This window comes from Mandrillus leucophaeus, unplaced genomic scaffold, assembly GCF_000951045.1.
Source record: "Mandrillus leucophaeus isolate KB7577 unplaced genomic scaffold, Mleu.le_1.0 Scaffold194, whole genome shotgun sequence".
NCBI lineage: Eukaryota > Metazoa > Chordata > Mammalia > Primates > Cercopithecidae > Mandrillus > Mandrillus leucophaeus.
Genome location: NW_012101965.1, coordinates 961,844 through 978,537, shown reverse-complemented (window position 1 = coordinate 978,537; position 16,694 = coordinate 961,844). Strand labels below are relative to the sequence as shown.

The 16,694-nt window shown below is 45.6% G+C and overlaps 1 protein-coding gene across 2 annotated transcripts in view; it reads right to left on the bottom strand.

The window, feature by feature from the left end:
* Positions 1-3,266: 3,266 nt before the first annotated feature.
* NHSL1 (NHS-like 1) overlaps positions 3,267-16,694 on the bottom strand; it is a 159,526-nt gene continuing 146,098 nt past the window's right edge. For both annotated transcript variants that reach the window (XM_011978414.1, XM_011978415.1), the window contains 3 exons: positions 11,641-14,925; positions 10,961-11,093; positions 3,267-6,033 (listed from right to left, as the gene is read on the bottom strand). In XM_011978414.1, the coding sequence (XP_011833804.1) occupies positions 5,298-6,033; positions 10,961-11,093; positions 11,641-14,925 (4,154 nt within the window). In that variant the 3' untranslated portion in view covers positions 3,267-5,297. The remainder of the gene's footprint in view (positions 6,034-10,960; positions 11,094-11,640; positions 14,926-16,694) is intronic.

Genomic DNA, 16,694 nt, shown 5'->3' with positions numbered 1-16,694 from the left:
AATGGACCCTCACTCAAAAACGGGAAAAAAATTGCAATCTTACTGTAAAAACCAGGCAGAATTTTTTGAGGTACACTGGACTATTCACTTTGTGAGGGAGGACAGGGAAAATATTTATGGAAATAGCAGAAAATGGCCTGCCAGCTGATTAGGAGTTTGGGAGGAAAAAACATGGATGAATAGGAGGTCTGGGGTAGAGGCATGTGGATGGGCATATGGAGTGGACACAGAACTTGAAAAACTGTATGACATGTTAATGCCCACCAGATAGCACCCACCACAGAAGAGGCACTAAACAACCAAGTAGATGAAATGACTTAGCCTGTTGTATTAGCTTTTGCCAGTGCCCACCTCAGTGCTGGTAAAATGCGTACACAAAGTGGCAGTGGTGGCAAAGATGGAGGCTATGCATGGAACCCAGAACATGCACTCCCACTTACCAAGGCCAACTTAGACACTGCTCACTCTCACTATCCAACCTGCCAGCATTAGATACCAATACTGAGACCCCGATGAGGCTGTGAGGACCAACTCGTCACTTGATAGCAAATTCACTATGGTGGGCTCATTCTTTCCTAGAAGCACCGGCAGTTTACTCACACAAGGACAGACTTCCTATTCTAGGTATGTGGTTCCTTTTGGGCCTACAGGGTCCTGAACACAATCCAGGGACTTATAAAAACATCTGATCTGCCAACATGGACTTGCTGAATACGTGATCTATACATGTTAACACCCAATCAGGGAGAGTTCGCCAATGGCCATAGGATCCACGTCTCCTATCACATACTGCACCACCTAGAAGTTGCTGGCCTGACGGAACGTTGACATTGCCTGCTTTAGTGCCAGGTGGGAGACAATACCCTGCCAAGATGTGCCACCATCTCCTGCACACGGTATACTTATTGAATCAGAAAGTCTGTATGATGTTGTGTCTACGACAGGAATATATAGATTTCAGAACCAAGGAGTGGAGGCAGGAGTGACCCCACTTACCATCACACCCAACGAACCATTGAGGGACTTAGTACTTCCCATGCCCGAAACTCTGGGTTCTACAGCATCAGAAGTCCTAGTTCTCAGAGAGTGTATACCTTCTCTAGGCAATATTGCAAGAATCCTATTGAACTACAGTCTGCTGCTATTATGTGGGCACTTTGGACTCTTTGTGTTCAGGGACCAGTAGGCAAGAAGTCACCATCTAGTCAAGGGTAATTTAGCATGAACTGCAAGAGTAGGTAAGCCTGCTGTCAGAGGATGGGGGCAAGAGCAGTGTGTGTGGAACTTGGCAGATCTACTGGAGGCACCCTCTGTACTCCTCGCCCAGCTGTAACTGAATGGACTAGTGCAGCAACCCTGGTCTGAGAAGGGTTTGGCTCCCAGGAGCTCAGGACCCTCAGGAATGAGAGCTTGGTTTATACTATCAAAAAAGCCACCAAGACCAGCAAAGATGACAGTTGAGGGTGAGGGGAATTTAGAATGAAGCAGGGAGTAATGAGGACCAGTTGTGGTTCCAAAACCACTTGCAGGAAGGTGCTCTAGTTGGTCCTACCAAACTCCTCTTTCAACATTTATCCTCAGGAGGAGACTGGAACAGTCACTCTCTGCGTGTTTTGGGGGAAATGGATCCACAGAGGCAAGGGGTGGACCATGGCAGGCATGGGGAGGTGCCATTTAGATCCCCCTTCAAGACAAGACGTGCCATCCAGCTGCAAGGAGTGTGGGTAGCTGGCAGGCACCAGCTGCTACTTCACCAGGATCTACCTTAGCTTTCAAGCTGAGGTCACACTATTCTCAAGACAGGAGGGGTTGGTGGCCAGTGATTTCACTAAATTATGGAAATTGAGAGCATGCTTTTCTCTGGGGGGGCTCTTGCCAAAGACCAAGCAAGGCAGTGGTACCAGGACCTAGCTGTTTCAGTCCAACACAGGACTCCTCCAATGAGTGACCTTTTTCCCAGAGTTTCCCTGGGATGGCGGATCGCCTGCTCTCCCTGCCTCGTCCTGCTTCCTCTTTTCCTTTCAAAGGTGCTTACTCCAGTAATAAAACCTTTGGTATTCTAACTATCTCAGTGTCTACTTCTTGAAGAATCTAAACTGGCAGTAGGATCATGCCCCTTACTGATAGCTCAACCACATTTTCTATCTTTGGGCCTCCTTGTCTTTACCTAGCACATGAGAAGCATTTATTAGGACTTCTTTTTCCATTGCTGAACACATGACTACAGATTGCTCTACTCCTTGTTCTGTGAGTAAAGGCTGGCCGCTGTGGAAGGTAGGTCAGAGCAGGCAACTGAGAGAAACTATTAGGGTTACCGAATGGCTTATTAAGGAAAGTGGCACAAGAATCAGGTCCATATTTCATTCAAATGACCCTCCGTTCCCCCAACAATATCCTCACATCTGCCAAAGCAAATTACTCTGCTGTGCTCATTTGATGATGGAATCAGCATCACATGCAGGCTGAACCCCTACTACAGCAGAACCAAGAAAGCCACTCTTTCCCCTCTCCTCCTAAGATGCTGCCCTGATGGGTGGGGAGAAATATGGAGACACAGAAACATCTCCTTTTCACTGTGATTCTCCTACGGAATATACTGTCACCCCCACAGGAAAAGCAAGAGTTCAATCAAGATTCTTCAGAAATAGTATGATGGCAGAAAGCAGATCACATTGAGGTTGTTTCCAACTGACAGACCAAACAGTCATTTATTTCTCTCCCCACTCACTGATAGTAAAAATAAAGTGGAAATAATTTAGGGCTAGGGCTTCTGTCTATGATTATCTGGAACTTAAAGTATCAGGATATGAGAGCCATCAGATCTACCCCTGTGGAGCTTTTGAATAAGATGTGGTCCATAACAGAAGCGGGCCCCATGGAGTACAGTAGCCATGTGGAAGGTGCCATGTTTCAGGGATGAGTCTCGATTCTTCTCTCCCTGTATTTCATCCATGCCTGTGAGAAGTTGTCACATCTCTCCACATGCCATGTCATCTGAACCGCCAGGCGATAGGTTATTCGTATTTTATTCCAAAGTCCATAGGACATGATGTGGAGTTGTTTTTCCACATGCCCTGGTAGATGGCGCCATCCAGTGTCTATGATGTTCCACCTCCTCTCTGTTGGGTCCTCACCTACCCCAGAGACCTTCCGGTCTCACTGCTTTTCTGTTTGTATCCAGCAAAACACTCAACAATTCTGTACAAGAAGACCTATCTCATTATTCAAAAAAATACATGTATAAACAAAAAGAAATGTTTCAAGTATTTACTTTACAATTATTTTATTCAAAGCAAATTAAATACAAATGTGTATTTTTCATTAAAAATGGGGATCTAAAAATAGTTTTATAATTAGTGTTATGTTGCTTTATCTTTGCATAAATTATGTATTAAAGGTTTCTGATATCCATATACATTCTAGTCTTTTTTAGGCAGCTATGAGAAGATTTCATATTCAAAAGCCAACGCCAGTTTTCTAAAGAACAAACGATCTTTGTGCCAAATTAGTAGACAATTGCTCCAAATCTCTGGTCTTGATATCTGGTTGTGTGAAGAGCAGTGTTTTGTTTTTTTTCAGAGAAGGGAAAGAGTCTTCATTCTTTAGGTTTGTTTTTGCCTCCAAGACATTTCTAAATGGATATCTAAAGTTTTAGTTTATAAGTCTCATAATGACTTGACCCGTGCAGTCCAACTTTTAGATACTTTCATACCCCCCAAAAGCTGGCAGGTGGTAGTTGCACTAGATTCAGACCAACAGTCTCCACATTATCATCCTAGGTCCTTCTAATGAAGACGACAATCCTCTGGCTTATTTAACAAATGAAGTCTAAGTACATGGAAGTTAAGGGAGTAAGGGTGGGGGTAATGAGATTATTACATTAAAATAAAGACTTGGCACACTTGTGTCCCATGTCTAAAATTGTTGAAAATCTGACTGGAGAAGATTATCAGATAATTAGCAACTCAATTATTTATAAACAAATATAAAAACGCACAAACCAAATGATGCAAAAAAAACTTTTTAATCTAAAAATTCATTTCCCAGGGCTAACTGATAGCCAGGCCCTACCAATTTTTATCAGTTTATTTGACTAATGAGCTATTCAGCATTTTCTTCAAAGTAAGATAATATATAATAGATTTTGATAAATTTTTCTGAATTAGGACATGATACTGTAGGCAGTTCTAGGAAAAAAAAAAAAATAGCCATAACTTTTTCTTTGGTGTAACCAAAAGGATATCCAAAAGTTAGCAGATGTTGACATTTCAAGTGACAGGAAATTGCCTAATGGAAGTTTAAACTCTGGTTAAAAACAACAACAACAAAACTGTTGTAAAAGGAAAAGCCCCACCCATAGTTCTGTAGTGCAAGTTTTCAAATTTAATTCTGAAAACTAATTTTATTTCATAGGCAGAAAACAAATTCCAGCAGTGTATCACTTTACTCCTCTAAAAACCCTTCCCCTCTCTGTATGTCCACACCGTCACTTCACTTGTCAATGACCTCAGCTGCTACTCAAGGAGGAAATTCATTAAAAAATTACCCACACTTCTAAAAATCAGGCTACAATTGTGTGTACGTGGCTGCACAGCAGCAGGCACCAGGTTACAGCGTTGCCACTTCTACATGTTTGTCATTTTTACAAAAAAGAAGCAAAGTCTACCTCCCCTAGAAAAAAGTACCTGAACCAATTAGTCACTTAGCCCCTTCCCAGCCTCTCTGTGCTCACCAGACCTGCCTCACCTCAGCAGCACACGTGTGCATATATCTGTGTGTTCTGTGCATTAAGATCCAGCAACTCTACTGCCTCTTTCTTAGAAGTAACATCTTCTCCTTTCTTACGGAACTCGCTGATTTCCATAAACGTAATGCTCTGAAAGCAATTACCATCTAGTCCAGAGTAACTCCGTTACTCTATCAAGCTTAACTCTGGCTTGCTTTCTTCTATTTCTGTACATGTTGTTTGTGTATACATGTATTTTTTAAAAATTAAAATGTGTTGAAAATGCACACACACACCCAGCATTCAGCAAAAAAAAAAAAAAAAAAAAAAATCTTCCCCAGGAAGCACTTTCAGAAGTTTAAGCTTCTACTCGTTCTTAAGCCACAGGGCAAGTGCCAAGTGAGTCCTAAATAACCCTTCACTCACACTGCAGGGCTGGCAACCCTGGGCCCACAGCACAGAAACAGCGTGGGATCCCCGGGTGAGCCAGGGAAGGGCGCCTAGCAGGCTTCCTAGAGTGCTGCATTGCTCATCTCCCCCCGTGTCACCTGGGAGAGTTATGTTCTTGGCCCTAACTCTCCTCACTCAGAGAACCGCCACACTGCGGGGAGGGCTCTCTGCCCTCTGCACTGGCTGTCCCATCCACGGGGCCGGGGGCCTGGGGCTGCAGAGAGGCGGCAGGCCCCTCCCCACAGAGCAGGCTGCCCTCGTCCATCTCCTCCCTCGCTAGTCCGTCCAGGGAACATCCCTCCGCAACGCCTAGAGCCCCGTGGGCCACGCTGTCCACAGGCTCCACGGCCTCCCCTTCTCCCTCCGAGATGACGGTCATGGGGCTGCTCTGGATCCGGTTCCGCATGCTGTACCTGCTGCTGGCGGCACAAGGCGGTGTTCGGCTGCGGCCGTACCTGGGGCCGGAAAAGGACAGACTCCGAGGCATCAAGCCTTCATTCTTGGCCCACTCCTCCTGCGCCCTTCTGTTTTTGCTTGGGGAACAGCTTGACGGGCTCTCGGGGGCATCTGGTGAAGGTTCTGACCTTGACCTCTGGAATCTAGGGTCTGTGTTCTTGAGCATCTCTGCTGCAGACATGCGGGCGCTGGTGTCTGAACGACTGCCCTTTTTTAGCAGCAGAGCTTTGAAATTGTCACTGCTGGTGCTGCTCTTTCGGATGCTTCTCTGAATCGATCCCACTTGCTTTGGAGAGGCCAGGCTCGGGGCAGCGCCGGTGGGTGTCACGGGTGGGGAGGGAGAATGGTTTCGGGAGTGGTCATCATCTGAATCTCTACGGCCGAGGACTTTCCTTTTGGATCTGAGATTTAATAACATTAAGAAAAGGTTAATTCCCATGGGACCACAGACTGTGGTCACAGCCACAACCACTCTGCTTCTCTTATCGCATCTTCAGGTCACCATCTACTTCAGATTCACTTTCAAAAAATTTATTTTTCACTGGGCACAGTGGCTCACACCTGTAATCCCAGCATTTTGGGAGGGCAAGGTGGGAGGATCACTTGAGCTTAGGAGTTCAAGACCAGCCTGGGTAACACAGTAAGACCTTATCTCTATTCAAAAAAAAAAAAAAAGAAAAAGAAAAAGAAAAAGAAAAATTAATAAATGCATAATTATTTATTTATTTAAGACAGAGTCCTGCTCTGTTGCCCAGGCTGGAGTGCAATGGCATAATCTCAGCTCACTGCAACCTCCGCCTCCCAGGTTCAAGCGATTCTCCTGCCTCAGCCTCCCGAGTAGCTGGGATTACAGGTGCCCGCCACCATGCCCAGTTAATTTTTGTATTTTTAGTAGAGATGGGATTTTGCCATGATGGCCAGGCTAGTCTCGAACTCCCGACCTCAGGTGATCCACCTGCCTCGGCCTCCCAAAGTGCTGGGATTACAGGCGTGAGCCACTGTGTCCCGCAAATAATTTATTTTTAACTTTGAAAATTTCAAACACCCACACAAAAAAGAACAGCTCATTGCAAGACCACATGAGCCCATAACACACTTATGATAATCATGAATTAGGGTCACCCTTCTTTTGTCTCCACCCTCCCTATTTGAAACAAATCTTAGACACTGTATTAACTTACTTTGGATAGGACTAAAAGTTTTAATAATGGCCAGTTTTCCTTGATCTCTCCTAGATGGGCTGATCCAGAGTGAATTTCACATGCTGACCCTCCTTTCTTTCTACGCTTCCTTTTCTTGTTCCATGCCAGAATATCCCCTGTACTAAGATGTACCCCACTCCAGGTCCTAGAACAACTCCTCAGCTTCACATTCTCAGTTATTTTAGAAGTTGCCATCAGACCAGTCTTCCTCAGCTCTTTCAGGACCATGTGCCAACTTCTAAAATCCAGCCTTCCAGAAAACAAAGGTGAACCCTCTGTGCCAGACCCTGCTTCATGATTGACTCAGCAAAGCTTGCACTGATCAAGAAAATGCGAGGGGTGGGGTGGGGTGGGGTGAGGAAGACGAAGGGGCAATCAAAGCAAGTTGAAGGTTTCCTGTCGATATTTCTTGTCCTGAGTCTCTAAGAACCTCACTGTTCAATGTGCTTTCCATTGACAGTGGCAAAGAGATGATAAAGGCAATGAACCAAGTGGCCCCTTGCTGGTCTCTTCATGACAACAACTCAGTGTGTGTCTCTTAGCTAAGTGCAGGACAACTTGCTTTAAGGAAACTCGACACAGTTAACAGAATAAAGACGTGGGTGTATCTCTTTTCCTGCTATAAAATTGTAGAACATGCAGCAGGGAAAGGTTGAGAGTATGATTCTATACATACAGATTAAGAGTTGAAACCAGACTCTTCCCACCTCTCGCTGTGTGACCTGGGACAAATTACCCATGTGTGCTGTGCCTCCTCACTTATAAGATACCAACCTCACAGGTTTGTGAAGATTAAGTGAAATAAACAAGCTACATGGCTCCCACTGCTAAAGCTTCCTTGTTCCGTCGCCTTGGACAAGTTAACATTTCTGACTGTGTATTTTTCCTATCACAAAAAGGGGAATAACAGTATATAGGTCACAGTTTGTCAGTACATGTGAATGTAGTAATAGCCATAATTGGTCAGGCATAGAGCAGGTGCTTAACAAACCTTTGAATGTCACATAGAAAATGGATTTAGTTTTTACGTGGCGTACACAGCAAGACTGAGGGCAAGATGGGCCCATGCTGGCTGCCCTGGGCTTGGTGTTCCTGGGGTCATCTCCATTCTTCTGGTCAAAAAGACGCCACTAAAGCGGAAGTTGGGAAATGGTAAGGACCCAATACAGAGTCTGAAGGGTGGCCAGAGTGGACAGGGCACCAGACTCTTTGGGACCTCAGAACACGACCTATGGTACAGGTTTCATGGTCCCGCTCAGTAGTCAACAAGAGCAGTGTCCTGATAAGAGTTAGGACCGGCTGACAAAACTACAGACATCCTAACATCTCAAAATTGTAGAGCTAGAAAAGACGTTAGAAATGGTCTGGTCCAACTACTTTGGGTTTCAGAAAAGGTAACTGAGAAAAGGTAACTTGTTAGTATGACAGCTAGGACTTGAGCTTACAGCACATGGCCTCACCACTTACATGGTCTACTCCCCAAAGCAGCTCTGCTCATTTCATTCTTTTAGGTATTGGTTGGTGACTTAATTTTTAATTTAGTTTTTAAATGGTGAGGGTATGCTGAGATCCATTAAACAAGTCACAACTAAACTTGATTAAAACTATGACCTTTAATTGTAGACATAGAATTAAGAAAGAAGATGGGGTGACCAGCCTGAGCAACATGGTGAAACCACGTCTCTACTACAGATACAAAAATTAGCCAGGCATGGTGGCACACGCCTATAATCCCAGCTACTCAGGATGCTGAGGCAGGAGAATCATTCAAATCTGGGAGGCAGAGGTTGCAGTAAGCCAAGATCGTGCCACTGCACTCCAGCCTGAGTGACAGAGTGAATTGGACTCTGTATCAAAAAAGAAAAAAAAAAAAAAGGAAGAAAGATGGGATTTTATGAAAGCACTGTCATCTCTCAAGAGTAGGTGCTCACTAAAATAATTAAATCTAAACGTACAAATTCTTTGCCTATACATACACACAGACACACACACAAATATGTATTTTTAAGGAAGACGGCTATAAAAAGTGCTTAAACAGTTAACACTGATTTAAAAACTAATTACTTCAATAAATATAAAAACTTCACACCTCAACTGGTGTTCTACATTTTCCATCTGGCTTTAAATCTGAAGTGAATTAATTTGCATTATAAAATTTGGAAGCTGTGTTCCAACTTAGATACTCTTTATTTTAAATTATGAGCTTAAGCGCTGAAGGACATAAAAATAAAGCCTAAAAAAGCACATACAGTAGATGGATTTTTACTATGTCTGCTAATTTATTCTCAATGCTACAACAGAAATTAGCATGTGTCCTCGCTCTCTCTCTGCAATCCATTCCTAAGGCCTACTTGGCTTTTACTTCTCTCATACGTGCACTGAATAATACGAACTGACCGATTTCTACATCTGCAGTCGATGTAACGCCCTAGTAAGAGAAACTACACATTTTTCAGTGCCTTAAGAAGGTTGCCAAAATATAGAAGAGGCTTTTGGCATATTTTTGGGAAAAAAATATGCAGTAATTTGGACCTACAACAGTTGGGTTTCCTCACTGGAACCAAGTATTTAGTACACAGAACGACCAGGAAATGCAATCTTCTCTGTGGATGGCTATTATAAATAGATAGATATGCCTGTATATTTAGCAACCCAGTGCATTCCATACTAAATGAAATACTTTGAGTCTCGGAAGAATCTTCTAGTGGTTAAATACCAGTTGGTTTCATTTAATTCAGGAAATATTTATTGAGTGCTTCTTATGTGTCCAGTGTGGTTAAGAGTTAGAAACATCTGTGGGAACTTCTAGAATTGCCACTAAAGTTTCAAAGGATGCATCATTTATCATTTCTCTGTTTTGAGAAATAATTGGATAACTAGCTACCTTTTTACTTCTAATGAGATTAAAGAAACCAGTCCATGTTAAAGCGGGTAGTCTTCAGGATCTATTACACCAACACTAGAGGAGCGATGTAAAGAGCATGATTCTTGAGGAGCACATGAATTCACCTGCTTCGTTCCCCCTGCACCAAGTTAGATGTTTATGTGTTACATGAAGAGCTTCAGGTAGGCACAGCACTATGTTTTTCATCTTATGCAATAGCCTTTTCAGGGAGAGTCCAAGAATTGGGAAAGCAGTGCTGACATAAGATCATTCACACACAGAATCAAATGATTCTATAGGATGCTTTGTTTCAGGAGGTTTAAAAAAAAAAAAAAAAGGATCTTCATTCAGGGAAAAATGAGGCCTTAGCAGCATAAGGACATTCATTAGAGTTACCTGGAAATACCGTGGTAAAGAAGTCTAGAAGGAAGCAAAAGGTTTATACAGCATTACAGCTTAACGTACTTGCACATATACAGTCATTAGTTTTTACAATGACACTGTTGTGGGAGTACTCAGCTGTTTACAATCAGAAAAATGATGCAGTAAGTAAAACTTTAGTGCTAAATCATATTTACCCTTAAAGGTGACCACATATAAAAAGTACAAACAGTTTAGGCCATTACTTTGAAAATTTTACCCTTTGTTTGTTTGTTTGTTTTGAACCCCAACGATTTCTGATGCCAGTAGATGGCACTAGTGGTATACAGTAACCAGCACAAATCATTCTTTTGCTCCCGCTTAAAGGGACGTACCCTTTTATGGAAACATTTAAGCAGCCAAAGAAATTGCACTGTATGATTGTGGTTTTTCTGTAAAATGAAAAAAAATTAGAATAAACTAAAAGATCTTTAGGAAGAGAGTCCCATGGAGCTAGTCTGTGCATCCTAAGTCCACAGAACACAGCATTCCTCCTCCTGACTGCACTGTCAGCCGCTTTAATCCAACTCTCGCTAATATCTTCTGTCTTATGACTGCCACACTACACCCCTTGCCAGGAAGAGCAGCGCCTACCAGAAGGTATCACATTGCGCCTCTGTCCCCAATGTCATAAAAATCAGTGAAACAAAGTAAAACAGAAATTGGAGTCAGAGGAAATAAAACTATAAAAATCAACAGTAAAGTTAAGGAGTCATGATTGGGTGACAGAAGAAACCTTGGGGAAGAAAAGTAAATTGAGGTGCTGCTTGGAAAGAAGGAATTACACAGTAGATTAAAGTCAAAGGAAGGAGTTTGAAATACCTGTGAATAGCTGCAAAAAGGTCTTCTGTGGTCCTGGGTCGACTAGGGGTCATCACCTCATCACTCCCGTCTTCCTTGAGGAAGTCACAGGCCTCTGAGGATGAACTGGCTGCGGTGGTCTCCGGCACCCCAGCTACGGAAAAGCAGGCAGGCCCACAAGATGCACAAGTGACTAGAATCTCAGTCCTCAGCCAAGCTTCTAAATACGCTGCTTCCCTGCCATTCCTGACAATGTGAGAACCGCAGGGAGATGCCATAGGTCTGTAGTTTGATAGTTCACAAAGAAGGGAGGAAATGACACTAGCGTGAGAGCCAGAGCTCATTCTTTGTTAAAGTATAGAACGCCCACGGCATCTCTCTTAAATTTTGTTGCAACATTTCTTTGTGGCTCTTTGGAAGGGAGGTGTTACCCATTGCTATTTAATATCCAGCCTGCTGCAGATCATCTCCATCCCCCTATTTTCTGCCATGCCTTTAGGTCTAGATTTTAAAAATAATAACAAAACGCAAAGCTGGTAACTTAATCTGTGTTTTTGCACAGGAAGCCTACATACTGCTAGCTTTAACACCAATCTGATCTACCTGGGTTCTTTCCACGTGTAAGCATTCAACAGCCCTATCTGGTTCAGCTGCATATGGGCAGAGGGCACAGGAGAGAGAAGCCAGGAAGCCAGACTCACCTGCTCCGTCCTGTTGAGATAGGCAGCTCTCCCTATCGCCCCCAGCATCCGTACTGTTCTCAGCTGGCTCCTCCTGCTTGGGGGCTGGTGAGACATCGGGCTGAACCATGAGGACATTGGCTTCCACTCTGCTGGGAGACACGGATCCTGCAGCTCCTCCCTCAAGAACCGAGGTGCCAGAGTGTGTGGCATGAGAGCCAGCTTGGACTGTAGAACTCTCTTTTGCCTCTCTGCTGTGCACAGAGCCCTCCTCTCCCCTCGTGGGGCTGGGCGCGGCTCGAAGGGCTTCGCTCACGTTCTCTGCGGGCTCCACTGCAAAATCTTTCTGCGGAGGTGGTACCACCAGGAACAGTTTGGGCTTCTTGGAAATGGGGGGTGGCTTCCTCCTGGGTGAAGAGTCTGGGAGTGGGGTGGTGCTGGGACTGGGCCGAGCCTCTGCCTCCCCAGCGCTCAAAGCTCCAGGGCTGCGGCTCACAGGGCCGCCGCGCTCGGCCGCACTGCCATGGTCACCCTGACTCGAGCTCTTGGCAGGCGTCGGAAGCGAGCTTGTCACAGAGGCAGGCTGGCTTTCACTCTCCATTTCATTTGTGCTATTTCGGGATTTCAGGAGAGCAGATGGCTTTAAGTGGTACTGTGGAGCAACTGGAGTTCGTTGTTCCTGAGCTGTTCGTTCAGACAACAGTGCTGCCTCGGTGCCTGAGTTCTTTCTCACCGGCCTCAACTGCACCATCTGCAATGCTTCCGTGGTTATCAGGGGCATGGGGGGCCTGCTGGTCTCCTCCTTGGTAGAAGGCGGCCTCAAGGATCCCCGGGAGGATTCTGGCTGGCCAGAATTTGTGAAAGGCGGCCTGGTGTCTTTCATGAATTTGGGGTCAAGAGGTGGGGCGGGTGGGGGCTCCGAGAAAGGTAAGAGAGGTGGGGGCAACGGCAAGGACACAGGTGAATCTGGAAGAAGCGGGCTCAGTGCAGTGGGCGGGGGAGAAAGGCACCAATCAGGTGGGGAGCAGAAGGGAGTGAGAGCTTCTGGCGGCGGAGGGGGGAACACAGGAGAGTGAGGCAGAGGAGAGCCCTGGGAGCAATCTGTGACAGGAGGTGGGGGAGGAAGGAAAGAAGACCTGTCTGCAGGACAAGGGGATGGAGGAGAGGGAATAGGAGGAGGAGGAGCCAGGGGAGAGCCCACGGCTGGATCCAGTTTCTTCATAGTGCCACTTCCTTCAGTAGAAGTATTAGAGGAAAGAGAAGTGGACGAGGAGGAAATGGATACTGAAGATATCAGAGAGGACTTCCTTTCTGGTACCCTGGGCTTGGGCTTCCCCTTCCCATTTGCTGGTGACATTGATTTTAAAAACACAGGCACAGGGGTGAGTGCTGTGGGTGTATTCGACTGGCTGGAATACCCACTGGATGGAGAAATGACTCTGTGGGACTTCTCTGGTGACATGATCTTTGGTTTGACTGAACCACTGGGCACTTGAGGCATTGTGGCTCTGGACCCTTCTTGGACATGGCGGACTGGCCCGTTCCCAGTGGGCACCCCGCTGCTGGTTGAACAGCCCCCTGCTGGGTTCCCCAGATCTTCCTGCATGCCTGTGTAGTCAATGTAGTAACCCCAGGGGTCCGTGTACTCTGACTTGACACTGCTCGTGTCACTCTGTGATGGTGTGGCCCCGCACAGGGAGTAGACATTGGGGGTGGTGGCGGAAGTCATGCTGCTGCCAGCACTGACCGTGCTCTGGCTCCGGGAGCGGGGCAGCCAGGGCTCTTCCAAGTCACTGCAGGGGCTCTGGGAGGGCGAGCTGCCACCCTTGCCTGGGAGGCTCAGCTGCAGCGAGTGCTGGAGTGTGGCGATCAGGCTCTCGTTGAGCACCTGCCCGTTGGACTGGCCACTCTTCTTGGGAATCCTGCGGAGGGAGTCTGTCCGGGAGGGTGGCAGGGGAGGCTTCTTTGCTTTCTTCAAAGAGATGTTTCTCGATAAGGATTTATCCTGGTAATTGGACCGGTCCCCTTGGTTTTTCTGAGCTCTTCCATCAAAAACATTGACCACGCTGTGCCTGGGGTTCCCAAAGCCATCACTGCTATTGCACAGATTCCCAGATCCATGTCCAGAGTCAGTGTGCACAGATGTGCAGTAGCCATCGTGGTCCTCGGAATACAGCGACCCAGCATCCTCTTTGTTGGACGTTTGGTCCAAACTGCAGCTGCTCATGTTACTTGTGGGAGTGGAGTAGCCAGGAGTTGCTACATGCGGCTTCAGGGGGGATGCCCTTCCATTACCTGAGGACTTGTATTCCCAGGGCTCCGAGCTGCTGTGCCCTCCACCCCCTGAATAACTAGATTCACTCTTGCCATCCACATCTTGGGAGTGGGCTGGGAAGGCTAGGTCGTTTCTACAATTATACGGCATGGCTTGGGACGCATTCTCCCTATTTGCTGGAGCATTTAGAGAGACTGCCGAGTCACAGAGGGACAACAGTGTGGGTGCACCAGGGGAATGAGGGTCTAAGGCCTGTGAAAGAATGGTGGTGTGACCCTCATTCCAGTGGCGCCCGGGAGACTGATGATCATCTTTCACAGCATGCCTGGAGATGAGGTGGTCTCTGGGTTTTATCCTTGCATGTGATGAGCCAGAACTTCTACTTTCCCGCTGCCCTGCACTCTGAGCAGTGTGAATAGCGATGACCTCGGAAGAGGAAGACAGTGTGGCATTTGGGATGATGCTGGTGGAGTAGGCTGCATGAGGAGAAACCACACATGCTGGGCTCATTACATTTTCACTCTCAAAGTGTCTCAGCTCTTGGGATTTGGGTCTCAAAAGTGTTCCAGTCTCTAAGGCACCTCCTAAATGGCCTAAGTTTTCATCTGCTTGTGGGTGACCTCCCTGGTAGAGGAATGTGCCATCCATGTCTCCTGCAGGGCCCAGGGCACCCAGCCTCGGCTCAAGAGACTGAATGTTTGCCCTCACTCCAGAACGCGGAAGACTATGGAAGCCAGCATCATTGTTGAGGCGGGAAGGGAATATGATCCCCGCAGAATCGCTCAGCACAGACATGTTGCCAGAAGAACCTGAGAAGTGGCCCATCTGGGCAGCAATGCCTTGCCCCTTCTGTGCCCTGATTCTCCTCATGGAAGGTGGTACGACCTTCACATCCTCCGTCTGACAGCTGGAGTCCCTGGTTTCTGAGCGCTGCCCAGCAGACCGATAGCTATCGAACCTTCCTAGCGCAGAGTAGTGATCGGGGGTGTGCACTGAGTGACCATCGACATCATCTTGGCCAGTGCCTGATGCTGGAGATAAAGCAGAAAGAGGCTTGTTACCTGAAAATAAAATCCATAGTTCATCACCTATACCCTCACCGCCTCTGACAGAATTTTTAAAAAAATTTTCTATTTGATTTAATGTCCTTTCTCCTGTAGGTACCTAAGTACATTTAAAAAGTTACTGATAGCTCTAAAATAAAAATTCTTGTCATGAATTTCAGGTACTTCTCTTAATTTGTACCTCCAATCCTCCTATGGCTTGAGTGCCACATATGGAATTCTCAGGTGATCCCTTCAAGATCAAGGCGCTGAGGGCTCGGAGGAGGATTTACTTTGAAATAACCACCTTTCAGTAAAGTCTTCAAGGTAGCCTTTCACCCACGGGCTGACTGTGCAGACCATCTATCAAGCAGTGACACAGCTTTCCCAAAGGCAGATGAATGTAGTAATTGAACAATAGGGCCACGGAGATACCATGTTTGAGGGGTACTGGTATAAAACAGTGTTAATTACATTAATTCTTTATGTCAGAAGGAAATTCTAAGGCAAAGAAAACTGATTTACAGGCCCATCTGTGTTCCAAACATTTCATTATCCATCTGAAGTCATTATCTGTCTGTTGGTGACATTCAAAATTCAACAGCAATCTGTTGTGTTCTGGTGGGGGAAACCGGCAGGAACTGATCCAGTGAACATTTCCTCAAATTAGGATGATTTATTCGTTGGAGTTTTACAACCAAACAGAGAATAGTATGTTTTAAAAAAAAAAGAAACACAAGGAAGGGCCAACAGAGAGGGACATGGACGAGGTAAACCTTAAGTGTAAACAGATTTCAAGCTACCTAGGAAAGAACAGAGCTTATGAGGAAAAAATAAATAAATAAATAAATCACAAAGAACCTACCCAAAGTGTACTGAGAAAAAAAAAAAGTTAATCCTTACGACAAATCAGATCTCTAAAAATAGTAGTAAAACTATAGTTCTCCCTATGTTATCTCCATCCAACAAGGACCCGAGAGTATCTATCTATCTCAACACGGGCTTTGCTGAGCAACACGAGTCGAGCACGCCCCTCTGTGTCAGTGAACACCTGGATGTGACCCTAGGGGTGATAGGGTTCCTAAGGCTTCCCTCTCCCAACACATAATCTAACCAGGGCATGGACTGGATAGAGAACGCCTTTTGCTCACTCAGATAGCAGCGGGTAGTACTGAAATGGCAGCAATGTGCTTGTATCAACTTCAAAAGAGATGGCACCCTGGAAGGAAGGATCCTGGCATAAAGCCGCCTTCTTCACTGTGATGATGGAGAGGAAATTTTATACTTGTATTTTTAGCAAAGATGATCTATTTCCTCTCTCTACCCTCTTTCAAGTACCCACTCGCTGAAGACAGACAGACACACAGACACACACACACAGACACACACACACACACACACACACGAGGCTGTCCCACACAGACAGGGAAAGTGGGCAAAAGGGCAGGACAGAAGAAAAACCCACTTTGAGGAGGTGCAAAGTTTTGCCATTTAGTAATTTAGAAGATGGGCGGTTGACTGGTATTGGTGTATCAGTGCATACAAGTTCAATTCCAAACACTCAAAATACCTAATTTCATTCAACAATGAGTTTTGAATGTTTGGAGTTGACCTTATATGAATACATTTTTTTCTTTCAAAACTGTACTAGTTTTTGCATGGAGTTAGTGGTAGATTTTTAACTGTCTTTAAGTAGCATAAACAAAATCCTGATACTTTTGGGTAACAGTTTTAAATATGAAACCATTCTAGGCATG